The 14,761-nt window shown below is 35.4% G+C and overlaps 1 protein-coding gene across 1 annotated transcript; it reads left to right on the forward strand.

The window, feature by feature from the left end:
• The first annotated feature begins 9,611 nt into the window (after positions 1-9,611).
• LOC115718398 (calmodulin) lies at positions 9,612-11,213 on the forward strand. Its single transcript, XM_030647165.2, has 4 exons — positions 9,612-9,817; positions 10,155-10,312; positions 10,473-10,553; positions 10,850-11,213. Exons 1-4 carry the CDS (start codon positions 9,742-9,744, stop codon positions 10,982-10,984), a joined length of 450 nt encoding a protein of 149 aa, XP_030503025.1. The 5' UTR covers positions 9,612-9,741; the 3' UTR covers positions 10,985-11,213.
• Positions 11,214-14,761: the final 3,548 nt, after the last annotated feature.

Consider the following 14,761-nt stretch of genomic DNA (forward strand, 5'->3'; position numbering starts at 1 on the left):
ATCGGGGATACACGCAAAAAGACATGATCACCAGGTTGGAATGTAACATCCCGTCGCTTGGGGTCTGCATAACTTTTCTGCCTGCTTTGAGAAGCAAGCATTCGAGCTTTGATCTTGTCTATTGCTTCATTCGTTTTCTGGACTAATTCAGGGCCTAAGTATTTTCGTTCTCCTGTTTCGTCCCAATGAATTGGGGAACGACACTTTCTTCCATAGAGCAGCTCATAGGGAGCCATTCCTATGGTACTTTGATAGCTATTATTATAGGAGAATTCAATCAGAGGCAAATACTTACTCCATGACCCTCCAAAGTCCATAACACAAGCTCGTAACAAGTCTTCAAGTATCTGGATGGTTCGTTCAGATTGACCATCTGTTTGAGGATGAAAGGCTGTGCTGAACTTCAAATTAGTTCCCATAGCCTTTTGCAAACTCATCCAAAACTTTGAGGTAAATTTAGGATCCCTATCTGAAACGATTGACTTCGGTACCCCATGAAGACGAACAATTTCTTTCACATACAAATCAGCATACTGATCCACTGAATAGGTTACCTTAACAGGTAAGAAATGTGCTGACTTTGTAAAACGATCCACCACGACCCAAACTGAGTCGTACATCCCTGTGGTTCTAGGCAATCCAACCACAAAGTCCATTGCAATGTCTTCCCACTTCCATTCCGGAAGTGTTAATGGTTGAAGTAACCCTGCCGGTCGTTGATGCTCGGCTTTGACTTGCTGACAGGTTAGGCATTTAGTGACATAGTCCACTACATCCTTTTTCATCCCATACCACCAGAAATAGGGCTTCAAATCTTGATACATTTTGGTGGTTCCGGGATGTAGCGAATAAGGGGTAGTATGAGCTTCTTCTAAAATTTCCTTCTTAAGTTCATTAAAATCAGGGACACACACTCGTGCCTTAAATAACAGCATCCCCTTGTCAGCAATGGAAAATTCCTTGGCTTTGCCTGCTAAGACATCTTCTCGAATCTTAGTCAATTCTGAATCTTCTAACTGAGCCATTCTGATTCTTTCCAACAAATCTGACTGAAGTGTCAGATTAAATAATTCCTCAGTCACCAACTCAATGCTTGCTCTAGTCATTTCCGAGGCTAGCTGAGAGGAAATCATAACCATGTTAGATATCTGATCAGGTCCTTTTCTGCTTAAGGCATCAGCCACAACATTTGCCTTTCCAGGATGATATAGGATTTCACAGTCATAGTCTTTCACCAATTCTAACCACCTTCTCTGTCTCATATTCAAATCCTTCTGAGTGAAGAAATACTTGAGACTCTTGTGGTCAGTATAGATCTCACACCTTTCACCATACAAGTAATGTCGCCAAATTTTCAGGGCGAACACCACTGCTGCAAGTTCTAGGTCGTGAGTTGGGTAACGCTGCTCATAATCTTTCAGTTGCCGAGAAGCATAAGCTATGACTTTATCTGCTTGCATCAACACACAGCCTAAACCCTGCCTTGAAGCGTCACAATACACCACAAACTTTTCTTGGTCAGAAGGCAAGGCTAGAACAGGAGCTGTAATCAATCGTTGCTTTAGCTCTTGAAAACTCTTTTCACACTTATCTGACCATATAAATTGCTGATTCTTCCTAGTTAACTCAGATAACGGCATGGCAATTTTGGAAAATCCTTCCACAAAACGCCGATAATAACCTGCTAAACCGAGAAAACTTCGAATTTCAGTGACTGTTTTAGGTCTAGGCCAATTCTTCACTGCTTCAATCTTCCCTGGATCAACCATAATTCCATCTTTTCCAACAATATGCCCTAGAAAAGACACTTGTGACAGCCAGAACTCACACTTTTTGAACTTTGCATAGAGTTTATGATCTCTAAGTCGCTGCAGAACCATTCGAAGATGTTGCTCATGCTCTGCTTCTGACCGAGAGTACACAAGAATATCATCGATAAATACAATTACAAAATTATCGAGGAAATCCTTGAATACCCTATTCATGAGATCCATAAAAGCTGCCGGGGCATTTGTTAACCCAAAAGACATAACCAGGAATTCATAGTGACCATACCTGGTTCGAAAAGCTGTCTTCGGGATATCCTCTTCTCGAATTCTCAATTGATGATACCCAGACCTCAAATCAATTTTAGAGAATACAGTCTTGCCCTGAAGTTGGTCAAACAAATCGTCAATTCTGGGCAGAGGATATTTATTCTTAATGGTTAACTTATTCAGCTCCCGGTAATCGATACACATTCGAAGAGTTCCATCTTTCTTCTTCACAAATAGCACAGGGGCTCCCCAAGGTGACACACTAGGCCGAGTAAACCCTAGATCCAGCATCCCTTGGAGTTGTATCTTTAGTTCTTTTAATTCAGCAGGTGCCATTCGGTAGGGTGCCTTTGAAACAGGTTCTGCCTCAGGGATTAAATCAATGATGAAATCTATCTCACGCTGAGGTGGTAATCCTGGCAATTCCTCTGGAAATACATCCAGGAATTCCTTAACCACCTTAACTTCTTCTGGCCCAAGTAACACAGGTTTACTGGAATCCACTACCACTGCGAGAAATCCAACACATCCATCTCGTAATAAATCCCTAGCTTTCAGTGCTGAGATTCTAGGAACACGAGAACCTTGAACCGAACCAACAAAAACAAAAGGTTCCTCATTTTCCGGTTCAAAAGTCACCATTTTCCGTTTACAATCAATACTAGCAGAGTATTTGGACAGAAAGTCCATACCAAGTATAATATCGAATTCGGCCAATGGTAACTCCACAAGATCAGCATTCAACTCTCTATCTTCAATTCTAATTATTACTGATCTAATCCACTTTCTTGAAATAATCAATTCCCCATTAGGCAACAGGGTTCCAAACCCTGTCTCGAGAATCTCACTAGGTCTAACAAACTGATCTAAAAGTCTTGATGATACATAAGACCGAGTAGCACCCGAATCAAATAAAACAGTATAAGCAAAACCATTGATTAGAAGCTGACCTGCAACTACTGAAGGACTGGCAGCAGCATCTGCCTGAGTAATAGCAAAAACACGAGCAGGAGCAGATACAGGTTTGACCTCGGGCTTCGGTTCCTCTTTCTTCAACTGAGGACAGTCTTTCCTGAGATGTCCCACCGAACCACACTGAAAACAGGCTCTCCGGTTACAAGCCCCGGGATGATGCTTCTTGCAACGCGGGCACTCAGGATAAGAATAAGTCTGACGTCCTCCTCTATTCTGGTTTCCTCGAAACCTTTTATCTTGCCCTGAACTCCCCGAAGATGGAATAGTTCTTTTCTTCTGTTCAAAAGTGGAACCCCCACTCTCTTTCTCAGGACCCGATATAGGGAGAGTAGTAGCCCTACCAACACCAGAAGACTCTCGGGTTTCTTGTAAAAATTTTACTTCCCCTTCGGCTCGAAGAGCCTTATCAACCATTTCTGCATAGGTTGTGGTATCACTTGTTGTAATAACCAAGTCATGTCTGATTTTGGCATTCAGTCCAGCCAAATACTTTTCTTTCTTGCTGAAATCTGTTGGTACAATTCCGGAGGCCAACTTGGCCAAGCGGTCAAACTTGGTGGTATACTCGGTCACTGACATTCCCTCACCTTGTACCAACTCTATAAATTCCTTCCGCTTTGCACTGCGGACTGCCTCGTTGTAATACTTGGCATTAAACAATTCTCGGAACTCTTCCCAGGTCATTCTAGTTACATCCCTAGTAAGGGATACCATTTCCCACCAAATCAGGGCATCCTCCTGAAATTGGAACGTGGCACATGCCACCCTATCATTTCCAGCAACTCCCATAAAGTTCAATATTTTCTCAATAACAGTCAACCACTGCTCAGCTTTTAACACATCAGGGCCTCCCAAAAATACTGGAGGCGCTTGCTTTCTAAATCTCTCATACAAAGGTTCCATGCGGTTACCAGCAACATGTTGCTCAGCTGGCACCGCAGGGGCTGCAGGAACTGCAACAGCCGGTTGCAGGGGAGGCTCAACAGGGGCATCCCGTTGCCTGAGTCGCCGGATCTCTTCTTCTTGTTGCTCAATTCTAGTTTGCATCTCAGCAAACCTTTGCTCCCAATCAACAGGGGCCTGAGGTGGATTCTCTTGTCCACCTCTCGGGACTCGACCGCGGCCTCTACCGCGTCCACGGGGGTTTTGGGGATTTCTACCACCCCGACCACCTCCGGTCTCAACCAATTCACCCTGCCTTCTAACGTTTCGCTGGTCGTCCATTACTTAGGACTTAGCCTGCGAACCCACAAGGCACGTAGGTTAGACAGTGGTCAAATATTTCAGGACCGCAATTAATATTTATTTAATCATATATACAACACCACATATCTTAAAACAGTTTGCAAAAAGAAATAAAGCTTACGGAACCGTGAGTTGAACTCGACACTGGCCTTGATTGTACATATCTTGACGGTCTTCAGTGAACAACCCGGTGGCTCTGATACCAAACTGTAACGCCCGTATTTTAATAAAACAAACTCTGAAATTAATTTTTAATAATTTATATATCAATAACCATATGGATCGGGATCCCGAATATCAAAATTTAGGTTAAAAGTACTTTACTATATATTTTTTTTTAAAAGTTTTGCGGACATGCATATTCAAAATACAGACTTCAAAATATATATATAAATCGAAACCCTCCAGGTTGCACTGCCGCAATATGTACAATCATGCCGAGTTCCACCTCACTGTTCCTCCAGCTTTGCTTTTCCTTTACCTACACAAGGTAGCAAACTGATGAGTCAACAGACTCAGTAAGATATGCAAGAAAGAATAAAAGTAGCACGATGCCAGCTTTATGATCAAGCTGCCCTGAGCCTAACAACGAAGCTCACCAAATGATTAAGAACGTTCTTAAAGGTAGTACGACTACTATACCAAATGCACTAAAGTACCAACTCTGTACTTGTGTTGGTAGAGCCCTAACTGTACTCCCAAGAATTACTAAGTGTTGTACCACGAACACGACGTACCCAAAGTGCTCGTGTTGGTAACACCGTAATTACATTAATATCCAAAACAAGCATAAACATTCATATATATATTCTTACGCTATCTTACCTCGTTCCTTGCTCAAGTGTGCCGGTCAGCCTGAGTGGAAGTGCAGCTCGACGTTTTACAGGGCCCTAAACCATAATATTCAAAATTCGATGAGAGACTCGCTAAATACTTATCGGGGATTTAAAATACAAACTAAGCTTAACCCTATCGATGAAAAGGGTGCCAATACCCTAAAATACTTAAAAACAGGAAAAACTAGGGTTCGGGAAAAAACCCCAACCGGCAGGCCGGTTCCCCAACCGGAAGTCCGGTTCCTGGGACCAACCGGTCGACCGGTTGACACAGGCTCCCAGGAACCGGAATTCCGGTTCTGGTCTGGGAACCAAAATTCCAACCCTACAATCTCAATTCATCCCCAAATTTTCCAATACTTTCCGGAATACCTGTATACAATATTTTAAACCAAATCCAAGCAGCAAAACACCACAATTCACACAATTTCTCAAATCACCATTAGAGCTCCAACTTGAGCTCTTTAACTAAATCTCCAAACCAACTTCAAAATAACTAACTAACTAAGCTCTAAACACTAAAAACCATCACTACCTAACTCCAGAAAAGAGAATAAACCAAAAGCACCCCCACAGCCCCATTAAAACCCAAGACTACCAACATAACTTAAAATAAAATTAGAGAATAACAAAGGAAGCAAGCAAGAAGGGTTACCTTGGATTAGAGCTTCAATTACAACATCAACTAGGTGAATTGAACAAGAAAAATCCCAGCTTAGTGCTGGTTCCTACCAATTCGAGAGAGAGAGGAAAGAGAGAAGTGAATTTTTCTAGGTTTTTCTTTTCACACCAAGAACACTTGACTTTGACTTTTTTCTTCTTTTTCTTCTTAAAGGAAAAGTTTAAATTTCAGATTTAAATAAAGGCAAATAAGACAAAAACAAACCTTCCTTGGCAATTTACTAATTTGCCCCTTTTTCTCAAACTAAAGGTTAAATACTACCAAGGGCATTTAAGACATTACTATTCCCGACCAATTATCAACACCTCTAAAACCTAACTATAATACCCCGATAATATTCTAAATTATAAAATGCAACTTTCTAGGCCCAACGTCGCTTTCCACAGCTTCCGAACACAATCAGAGAAATTAGGTAATTAAATATAAAATAGCATAAAAACACATATGTTATATAAAACATATTTCTAAAATATGCACATCATAATTATTAATACATAAACCTTAAATAATTAATAATATATAAAGTACTGTTCATAGGCGGTCTTTACAAATTCAATTTAACGTTGCCTGGTGTAAATACCTTTTAAACTTTTAACATATTTTTTTAATGTCTAAATGAATTTTTAAATAAAAAATAAATAATTTTTTATATCGCCTAATTAGTTTTAAAATTTTTATCTATTTTTTAATTTTTTTAATCATTCAAAATGATTTTTCTTAAGAGTTAAATTAATTTTTTAAGATTTAGTAAAAAAAATATTGAATCTTTCTCATTTTTATCTTGAGGGGGTACGATTTAATAGTTTTCAAAATTTAAGGCTTCCGCCGCTAAAGAGTAATACCAGCGGACTACTCTGCTGGTAATAGTCCCATTTTCCGCCACTAAAGAGTAATACCGGCGGGGTCCCCCAGTAATAATCCGCTGGTAATACTTGGTCGATAATAACCATTATTAGTGGCGGACTGAACACCTGCCACTAATAATAGTTTCAGATCATTAAACTCACACTATTATTAGCAGCGGATCAATCCGCCGCTAATACTTTTAAATATAAATTTATATATATTTTTTAAAAAATAATTAATATAAAATTAAGGGTAAATACCATTTTGGACCCTATGTTTTGCAAAAGTTACAGATTGGACCCTGTGTTTTGTTAAATGACAAAATGGACCCTGTATTTTCTAAAATAGTAAAAATAGGACCCTGAGTTTAATTTTTGACAACTTTTTTTTTTAATACAACCAACTTGAAGACAATGCTTAATACGAATAGATACAAAAAATGTAAACAGTTTTGTCATAACACTTTTAGATCGGATTATAATTAAACTTTATTTTGACAAAAAATCAATTCAGGGTCTTATTTGTACTATTTTAGAAAATACAGGGTCCATTTTGTCATTTAACAAAACACAAGGTCCAATTGGTAACTTTTGTAAAACAGAAGGTCCAAAAGCTAATATTATATATTTAAATTTTTTACAATTTCACTTATCAAGAATACTCAAAAGCTAATATTATATAAAATATTATCATTAAACATTTATTATGTATACCAACATTTAAAAAATTATATACAATATAAAAAATATTTACATTCAAACTTTTCCATAACAGAATAAATAATAAGGAGAATTTGGTTTTCTATAAGAAAGTTATCTCTCAAATTAATTCTCTATTGCTATATACAAATATAAGAATATAGAAGATACATAAAAGTCTATAAATATACAATTTTTTTCTTCAAGTCCAGTGAAATGCTTTCTTGACTAACATGTAATAAATCACCTGTAGGGAAAGTAAAATTTGAGTCAAATTACATTTAGTATGAATATTAAATTTCATCATCATGAAATTTCATTATGATTTAAAAGACAACATTGATTAGAAACCAATAATAAAAATTTAACACTATACAAGAAAACCCCAATAATAATTTACACTTCTCTAAATAAAGTTGACTCAAACCTTTTCTTAACAAACCAATAGATGGCCAGAAAAAAAAAAAATAAGAATACACTATAATCTTTATACAAATTACAAAGTATACAATGAAATAAATTGATCTATATATAATTGAATGAATATAATGAAAATAATTTTTTATCGAACATGTTGGTGTTCTCTCTCTTTTTTTTTTTTTTTTGATAAAATTTAAAAGCAAATATAAAAAAAAAAAATACACACATAGAAACACACACATATTAGGATAACACATATATATATATAAATATACAAATATTCATACACCTTCTACAGATTTAATATTGGAGTAATTTTCAATCTTATGAGCTGCAAATAATTAAAAAAAATTGTGAGATAAAAGAACAGAAAGAGAAAATTTAACTAATTTTAACTATACATATATACCTGAACAATGATGAAGATGAGTCCGGCAGAGGCGGTGGGAATGTCGACAACGGTGGAGCGGTGGGAATGTCGTTGTGTGGTCAAAATGGTGGGCTAGTCGACGATGAACAAGGGGAGGTGAATGAGGGTTTTGATATTGAGGATGAAGAAGGAGAGATGGATGTTTGTGGTCAAAAATTTTGGGAATGAAGAGGGAGACAAAGAGGGAGATAGATAAATAAGAATACTGATATATATATATATAAAAAACTATTAGGGGCGGAGGTCCGTTGGTAATAATAGGATCCGCTGGTAATAGTTATTAGCGGCGGACTTCCGCCTGTAATAGTCCGCTGCTAATAAATTTAAATATTATTTAATGTTATTAGCGGCGGACTTCCGTCGATAATAGTACGCTGCTAATAACTTTGAAATTTAATACCGGGAAAATTCCTGCACAAAGCAATTCCTTCAATATTATTACTTTTATTTTAAAGAAAATCATACTATTACCGGCGGATTTAGTCCGCCCCTAATAGTTCCGTCGGTAATAGAACATTTTCTTGTAATGAGGGGTAAAGTTGCCAATTGACAAAGACACACGTCATCATATAAAAAGAATAATGAGACGAAACGTAAGAGAAAAACTAAATTTCTATAAATGATATATAATTTACAAGTCGTATATTTTAGAGGCCAAAATAAAGATTGTCGAAAGTTAAAAGAGAAAAATTGCTAATTATTCTATTTCAATTTATCTATCAAGACAAATTATAAATTGATATATCATTATATAGTTATATAAATGGGTCAAGAAATGAATGTGGCCGTTGAAAATTTCAAGCGTAGAAAACAAATCAAACGACAACGAAACTTGAAAATGATAGTATTATCTAGATGGCTAATAATTGAATTTTCTTTTGAGAAGAACAAAGATAAAAAATGGACTAAAATAAACCTTGAAATTTTTTCCACGGATGAGAATTATTTATGTTTGAAAAAGATGACATGTATAATATAAATATATACACATATCTATATATATAATTCGTCATATATTTGACTCTTATACCGGGTCTTCTTAATTAACCACATATATAATATATATAAATGTATAATAAGTTTGAAAATTACGTCAAAAAAATTAATAAGAATACGTTTTAAATAAGGTCAACAAAGCTGAAAAAATGGCATCCACACAAAATTTCATCACCAAAAGGCTTTTCTACTACAAAAGACTTTGAAAGTTTGAATAGTAATATAACTAACAAACTCCAGGAAATTATAAATAGTGCAGACATTTATTGAATTAAAATCAGTTTGACCAGTAGAATCAAAAAACAGATCAATGCATCTTACGTCACTCCGAAATTTTCAAGTTTAGAAATGGAATAAATATTGACTACTGTACGTTAACTATGACTTCCCAATAATTAAATTCAAAATAATTGTCTATATATATAGCTCTATATATACTTGCGTGATATCTATATCTCTCTATCCATATTGATCACTAAATTAGTACTACATATATAAATATATATAACATATATCTCTGCAGCCTGGGCGTCGGTAGTGATTTATAAATAATAATCAATACAGCTGCAAACTCAGAATGGGAGAAAGATTAACAGAACAACAACTTGCTGAGTTCCAAGAAGCATTCTGTCTTCTCGACAAAGATGGAGATGGTACGTATACATATATATATATATATATATATTACTTTCATTTAATTATAGTTTCCTTTCCATATACTCTCCTTGTGTGGATTATTGGTTCTAATAATATGTTTACTAATTCACAACACAAAACTTTTGCATTATAAAATTAATAGAACAGTAACAACACAAAAGAATTAGCACATATATAATGTACTATAAACATAGTAGAGTTGTGATCCGTCGGATCCGCTCTAATAATTAAATGGATCTTTTTGACATGCTATAGGCTTTTATTCATAGTACAGTTGTTATGTACGTATTAGTTTATTTTATTTTAGTTATTTATTAATTTTATATATAATAGGGTGCATCACAATAGACGAATTGGGCATTGCCATAAGATCATTGGATCAACATCCAACAGAAGATGAACTGCAAAGCATGATCAACGAAGTAGATCTCGATGGCAATGGAACCATAGAGTTGGGGGAGTTCTTGGATCTTATGGCAAGAAAAATGAAGGTATAATACATTAATAAAATAAATATTATAGTGACTACAAAAAAGAATATTATATATATTAATAGTCGTTAATTTATTCTCATTATTAAAAATTATTAATATCTAACTACTTGTTATGAAGGCTAATTAATGAGTTGGAGTTTTATTTGTGTACGTGTAGGAAACTGAGGCAGAAGATGAACTCAGAGAAGCATTCAAAGTCTTTGACAAAGATCAAGATGGCTACATTTCGCCCACTGAGGTTGATTTCTTAACGTTCTTTATGTACACACGTATATATATACCAATTAGTTGACTTTAATTCTCATAAAAATAAATCATTATTATTAAATAATAAGCATTAACTGAATATTTAATTGTAAGTAGTACTGTCACCCTTTACGTACATGCTAATTTATAAATAGTCAATTCACACAGATGTTTGAATGCAATATTAATTATTTTTACTCGTATTTATATATCATGTAAATAGAAGAAAAATTAAACTATGAGCAATATATATATTTCTTAATTGAATTATTGTGTTGTGGTTTGCAGTTAAGGCATGTTATGATAAATCTTGGGGAGAGATTAAAAGATGAAGAATTAGATCAAATGATCAGAGAAGCTGATTTAGACGGTGATGGTCTTATCAATTACGAAGAATTCGTGAGGATGATGTTGGCTGCTTAATATATTATTAATTCATTAATTAATGCCAAGCTTCACTTCTCCAAGCAACCATTCTAGGCTTTTTTTTTTTCCTTTTAATTATTTAAAAAATAATAATCATTACTTTTAATCTTTTGTGCAGTGATTTAATTTAAGGATCACAATCACATGTTAACACTGTTATCTTTGTATTGTCTGTTATATATTGGAAAGAAATAAATAAATATTATTGGACAATAATTATTTTTAATTGTTTAAATTTAGAGAAATTTATGTGGGGTGGCCATAGTTTTATTTTGATTACAATGATATGGTTCGGTGTTTTATTATTCTATGGGTTCTTATCTTTTTGATTTATTTTGTGAACGGTAATAATCAAATTCCATTCACTGTCTTTTTCCTTTGTTTGGTCCCTTTTTATTTATTAAATATAAAACGTGCACAACATTCATAGTTTTTTGTAATATTAAAAAACTTTCTATTTTCACTTTTCTTTTCTAAAAAGAAAGATTAATAAAAAAAGTTAGTGAGACTCATAATCATTTGAGAAGAGTTATATTATGGCAATCTACTTTTTAAGGGGTCGTTTTAACGTATGAAAATCATATTTTTTTTACCGTGTTATTAGAAAAAATAACTAAAATTAAAAGTATTTTTTTTTGTGTGGATAAATTAACAATTTGAAGGCTCGTTTAGTGCGTCGTATTGAATCACATTGTATTGTATTGTATTGTATTAGCATTATTTAATACAATACAATGTTTGGTATTGACTTGTATTAAATATTGATCGTGTAAAGTTATAATATATTTTCAATACACTCGACCCCAACACCAACTACGAGTCCGGCTCCTGCGTCCGGGTTCGAGTCGGGGTCGGGGTCCGAGGTCGGGTCTAGGTTTTGGTCGGGGTCTGAGTTCGGGTCCGGGTCCAAGTTCGGGTCGGGGTCCGAGTTCAGGTCCAGGTCCGGGTCCAGGTCTCTGGTCTCGATCCAAGTTTGGGCCTCGGGTCCCGGGTCCGGCTCTCGGTCCAGGTCCCGGGTCTTGGTCCCGGGTCCAAGTTTGAGTCTGGGTTCAAGTCCCTGTCTGGGTCCGAGTCTGGGTCCAGGTCCTGGCCTCGGGTCCTGGTTCAGGGTCCGGGTCTTGAATTCGAGTTTGGGTCAAAGATTTGTGCTGACCCCAAATCCTTTGTAAATATTATAATACTGACCATTTGTTATGTATTAAATAATACAACATACATTGTATTACAAATTTTGGTCGTAATAATTAATACAATACATTATTTTATCCAAACATAGTGTTATTTGTTATTTAATATAATACGACTTTTATACGGCGTACCAAACGAGTCTTGATGAATTACTTCAAGAATAAGAACCAATTACATCAAAAACCTCTCACCTTCCCTTTTACTTTCATGTACAAAGATTTTTATAACAATTTTCATCTTTTTTTTTTTTTTCTAAACTTACCTATATATCTATACAAAAAATTTTTGAGTTATTATATTTTCTTACAAATTCAACAGAATGCTTAATGGTGGGGACCTCTTGATGCCAAAGGCTTCTATTCCTAACCTTCCATATTGCATATACACACATAAAGTCGACTAGGATATAGACCTCCCTTCTGATCCGGCGAATCCAATTCATGAAGACCCATTAAAATTGGTATTGATAAGTCCCAATACCAATCCAGCCAAGTAGTTCTTGCATACATAATCTGCTATATATACAACTAAAAAATAAATGTTCATGTGTCTCTTCTTCTTACTACTCATAAATCAAACAGTTTTCTCCTATAGAGCTGCCTTGCTTCCCCAATCTATTAATTGGTAGTTTTCAATCTTTTCCAAGCAGCCATGCCATTCACACTATGTGTAAAGTCTTTTTTTGGTAAGTTAGATGCCAAAATATTTTTTATTTATGGTGAAATTTCTTTGTGATATCAATCCGATGTTATCACCTTTATTATTCGGTTTTATTGCTCTTTTCTATCTTAGGAAAGATTGATTTTTCAGTTGGATTTTTTCTTGTATGGAAACTGATGTGATCAATGCATGATCAATTACCTCTCAAACAACACAATATAAAGAACTTGATCAAGAACAGAACTAAAGTAATCGATATTACACAAAAAAAAAACAACTGTGAACTAAAAGCAATAAACTAGTAACATAAACCAGTAATGAGAACTAAAGATCAGCAATAATAGGCAAACAATTAATAGCAATAGAAGTAGAGAAAGAGATCAAACACAATGAATTTACGAGGTTCGAACAAGTGATTGTTAATCACTTGCCTACTCCTCGGCCAGAACAGCCCCTGTGGCTTTTATCTTTATTGAAGCTAGTTGAGAGAAATTACAAGTTGTTTACAAGGTGTTCATGAACACATACACTCATGAAGCAAAGCTTCAATTACAACTCATCTCACCAGAACTCTCTCTCTGTTTTTTCAACCTAAACCAGCTCTCAAAGATCTCTCTCTTAACCTATCCCAAAAGGTTGTAACTAATGGCTATATATAGCCTTTGGCCTAGAGTCTTGATCCTAACTGTCATAACTGACAGTTAGGTAAATTAGTTGGAGTTAGTTGCCAACTTCTTAGCCAATTTGAGTAGTTCTCTATTAGTGACCAAACTCAACAATTATCCACCTTGGTCATTAATAGAAAGAAAAGAATTATGATGATTAGGGACTGAACTGGACTTGAATCCTCACTTAGCAATTGAGGATGTTTGGCTAAACTAACATATTTTGTCATCATATCAGCAGGGTTCTCTTTTGTTCCAATTTTCTTCACATTAACCTCCTTTTCAGCGATGATATCTCTGATGAAATGCAGCTTGATATCTATGTTTTTCGATCTTTCATGGAACATGGGGTTTTTCATCAAATACAGTGCACTTTGGTTATCACAGTGCACTGTTATGTTTTCAGATTTGAACCCCAGTTCATGTGTGAATCCTTTGAGCCAAATTGCTTCCTTAATGGCTTCAGTAGTAGCCATGTATTCTGCTTCAGTTGATGACAGAGCTACAACCTTTTGTAGATTCGATTTCCAACTGATGCATCCACCTAGAACAGTAAAAGCATAACCAGTTATAAACCTTCTTGTGTCTATACTTCCTGCATAATCAGAGTCAACATATCCATTTACTTCAATTTCATCTTGAAACTTGTTATCATAGACAAGGCCAATGTTCATAGACCCTTTTAGGTATCTGAGTATCCATTTCACAGCAGACCAATGTTCCTTTCTAGGATCTGCTATGAATCTACTAACCATGCTGAGTGCATAGGCTAAGTCAGGCCTAGTGCACACCATGCAGTATATTAGACTTCCAACACAAGATGCATAGGGCATGGAATCCATGTACATCTTGTCCTCCTCTGTTTTAGGTGACTGATTTTGAGTTAATTTGAAATGCTAAGCCAGAGGAGTGCTAACAGATTTAGCCTCATTCATACAGTACTTGTCTATCAATTTCTGAATGTAACTCTTTTGAGATAATGAAAGTCTTTCAGGTCTGGTTCTTTTGATGTCAATCCCAAGTATTCTCTTGGCTTCACCAAGGTCCTTCATTTCAAATTCAGCACTTAGATTTTGCTTCAACTTGTCAATGGCCTGTCTCTTCTCACCAATTATCAGTATGTCATCCACATACAACAATAACCAGATTGGTTCATTGTTGTAATATACACATGGATCATAGTTGCTTCTGTTAAACCCGATGCTCATCATAAATTCATGAAATCTTAAGTTCCATTGTCTTGGAGCTTGTTTGAGACCAT

Source organism: Cannabis sativa, chromosome 2 (assembly GCF_029168945.1).
Source record: "Cannabis sativa cultivar Pink pepper isolate KNU-18-1 chromosome 2, ASM2916894v1, whole genome shotgun sequence".
NCBI classification, from domain to species: domain Eukaryota; kingdom Viridiplantae; phylum Streptophyta; class Magnoliopsida; order Rosales; family Cannabaceae; genus Cannabis; species Cannabis sativa.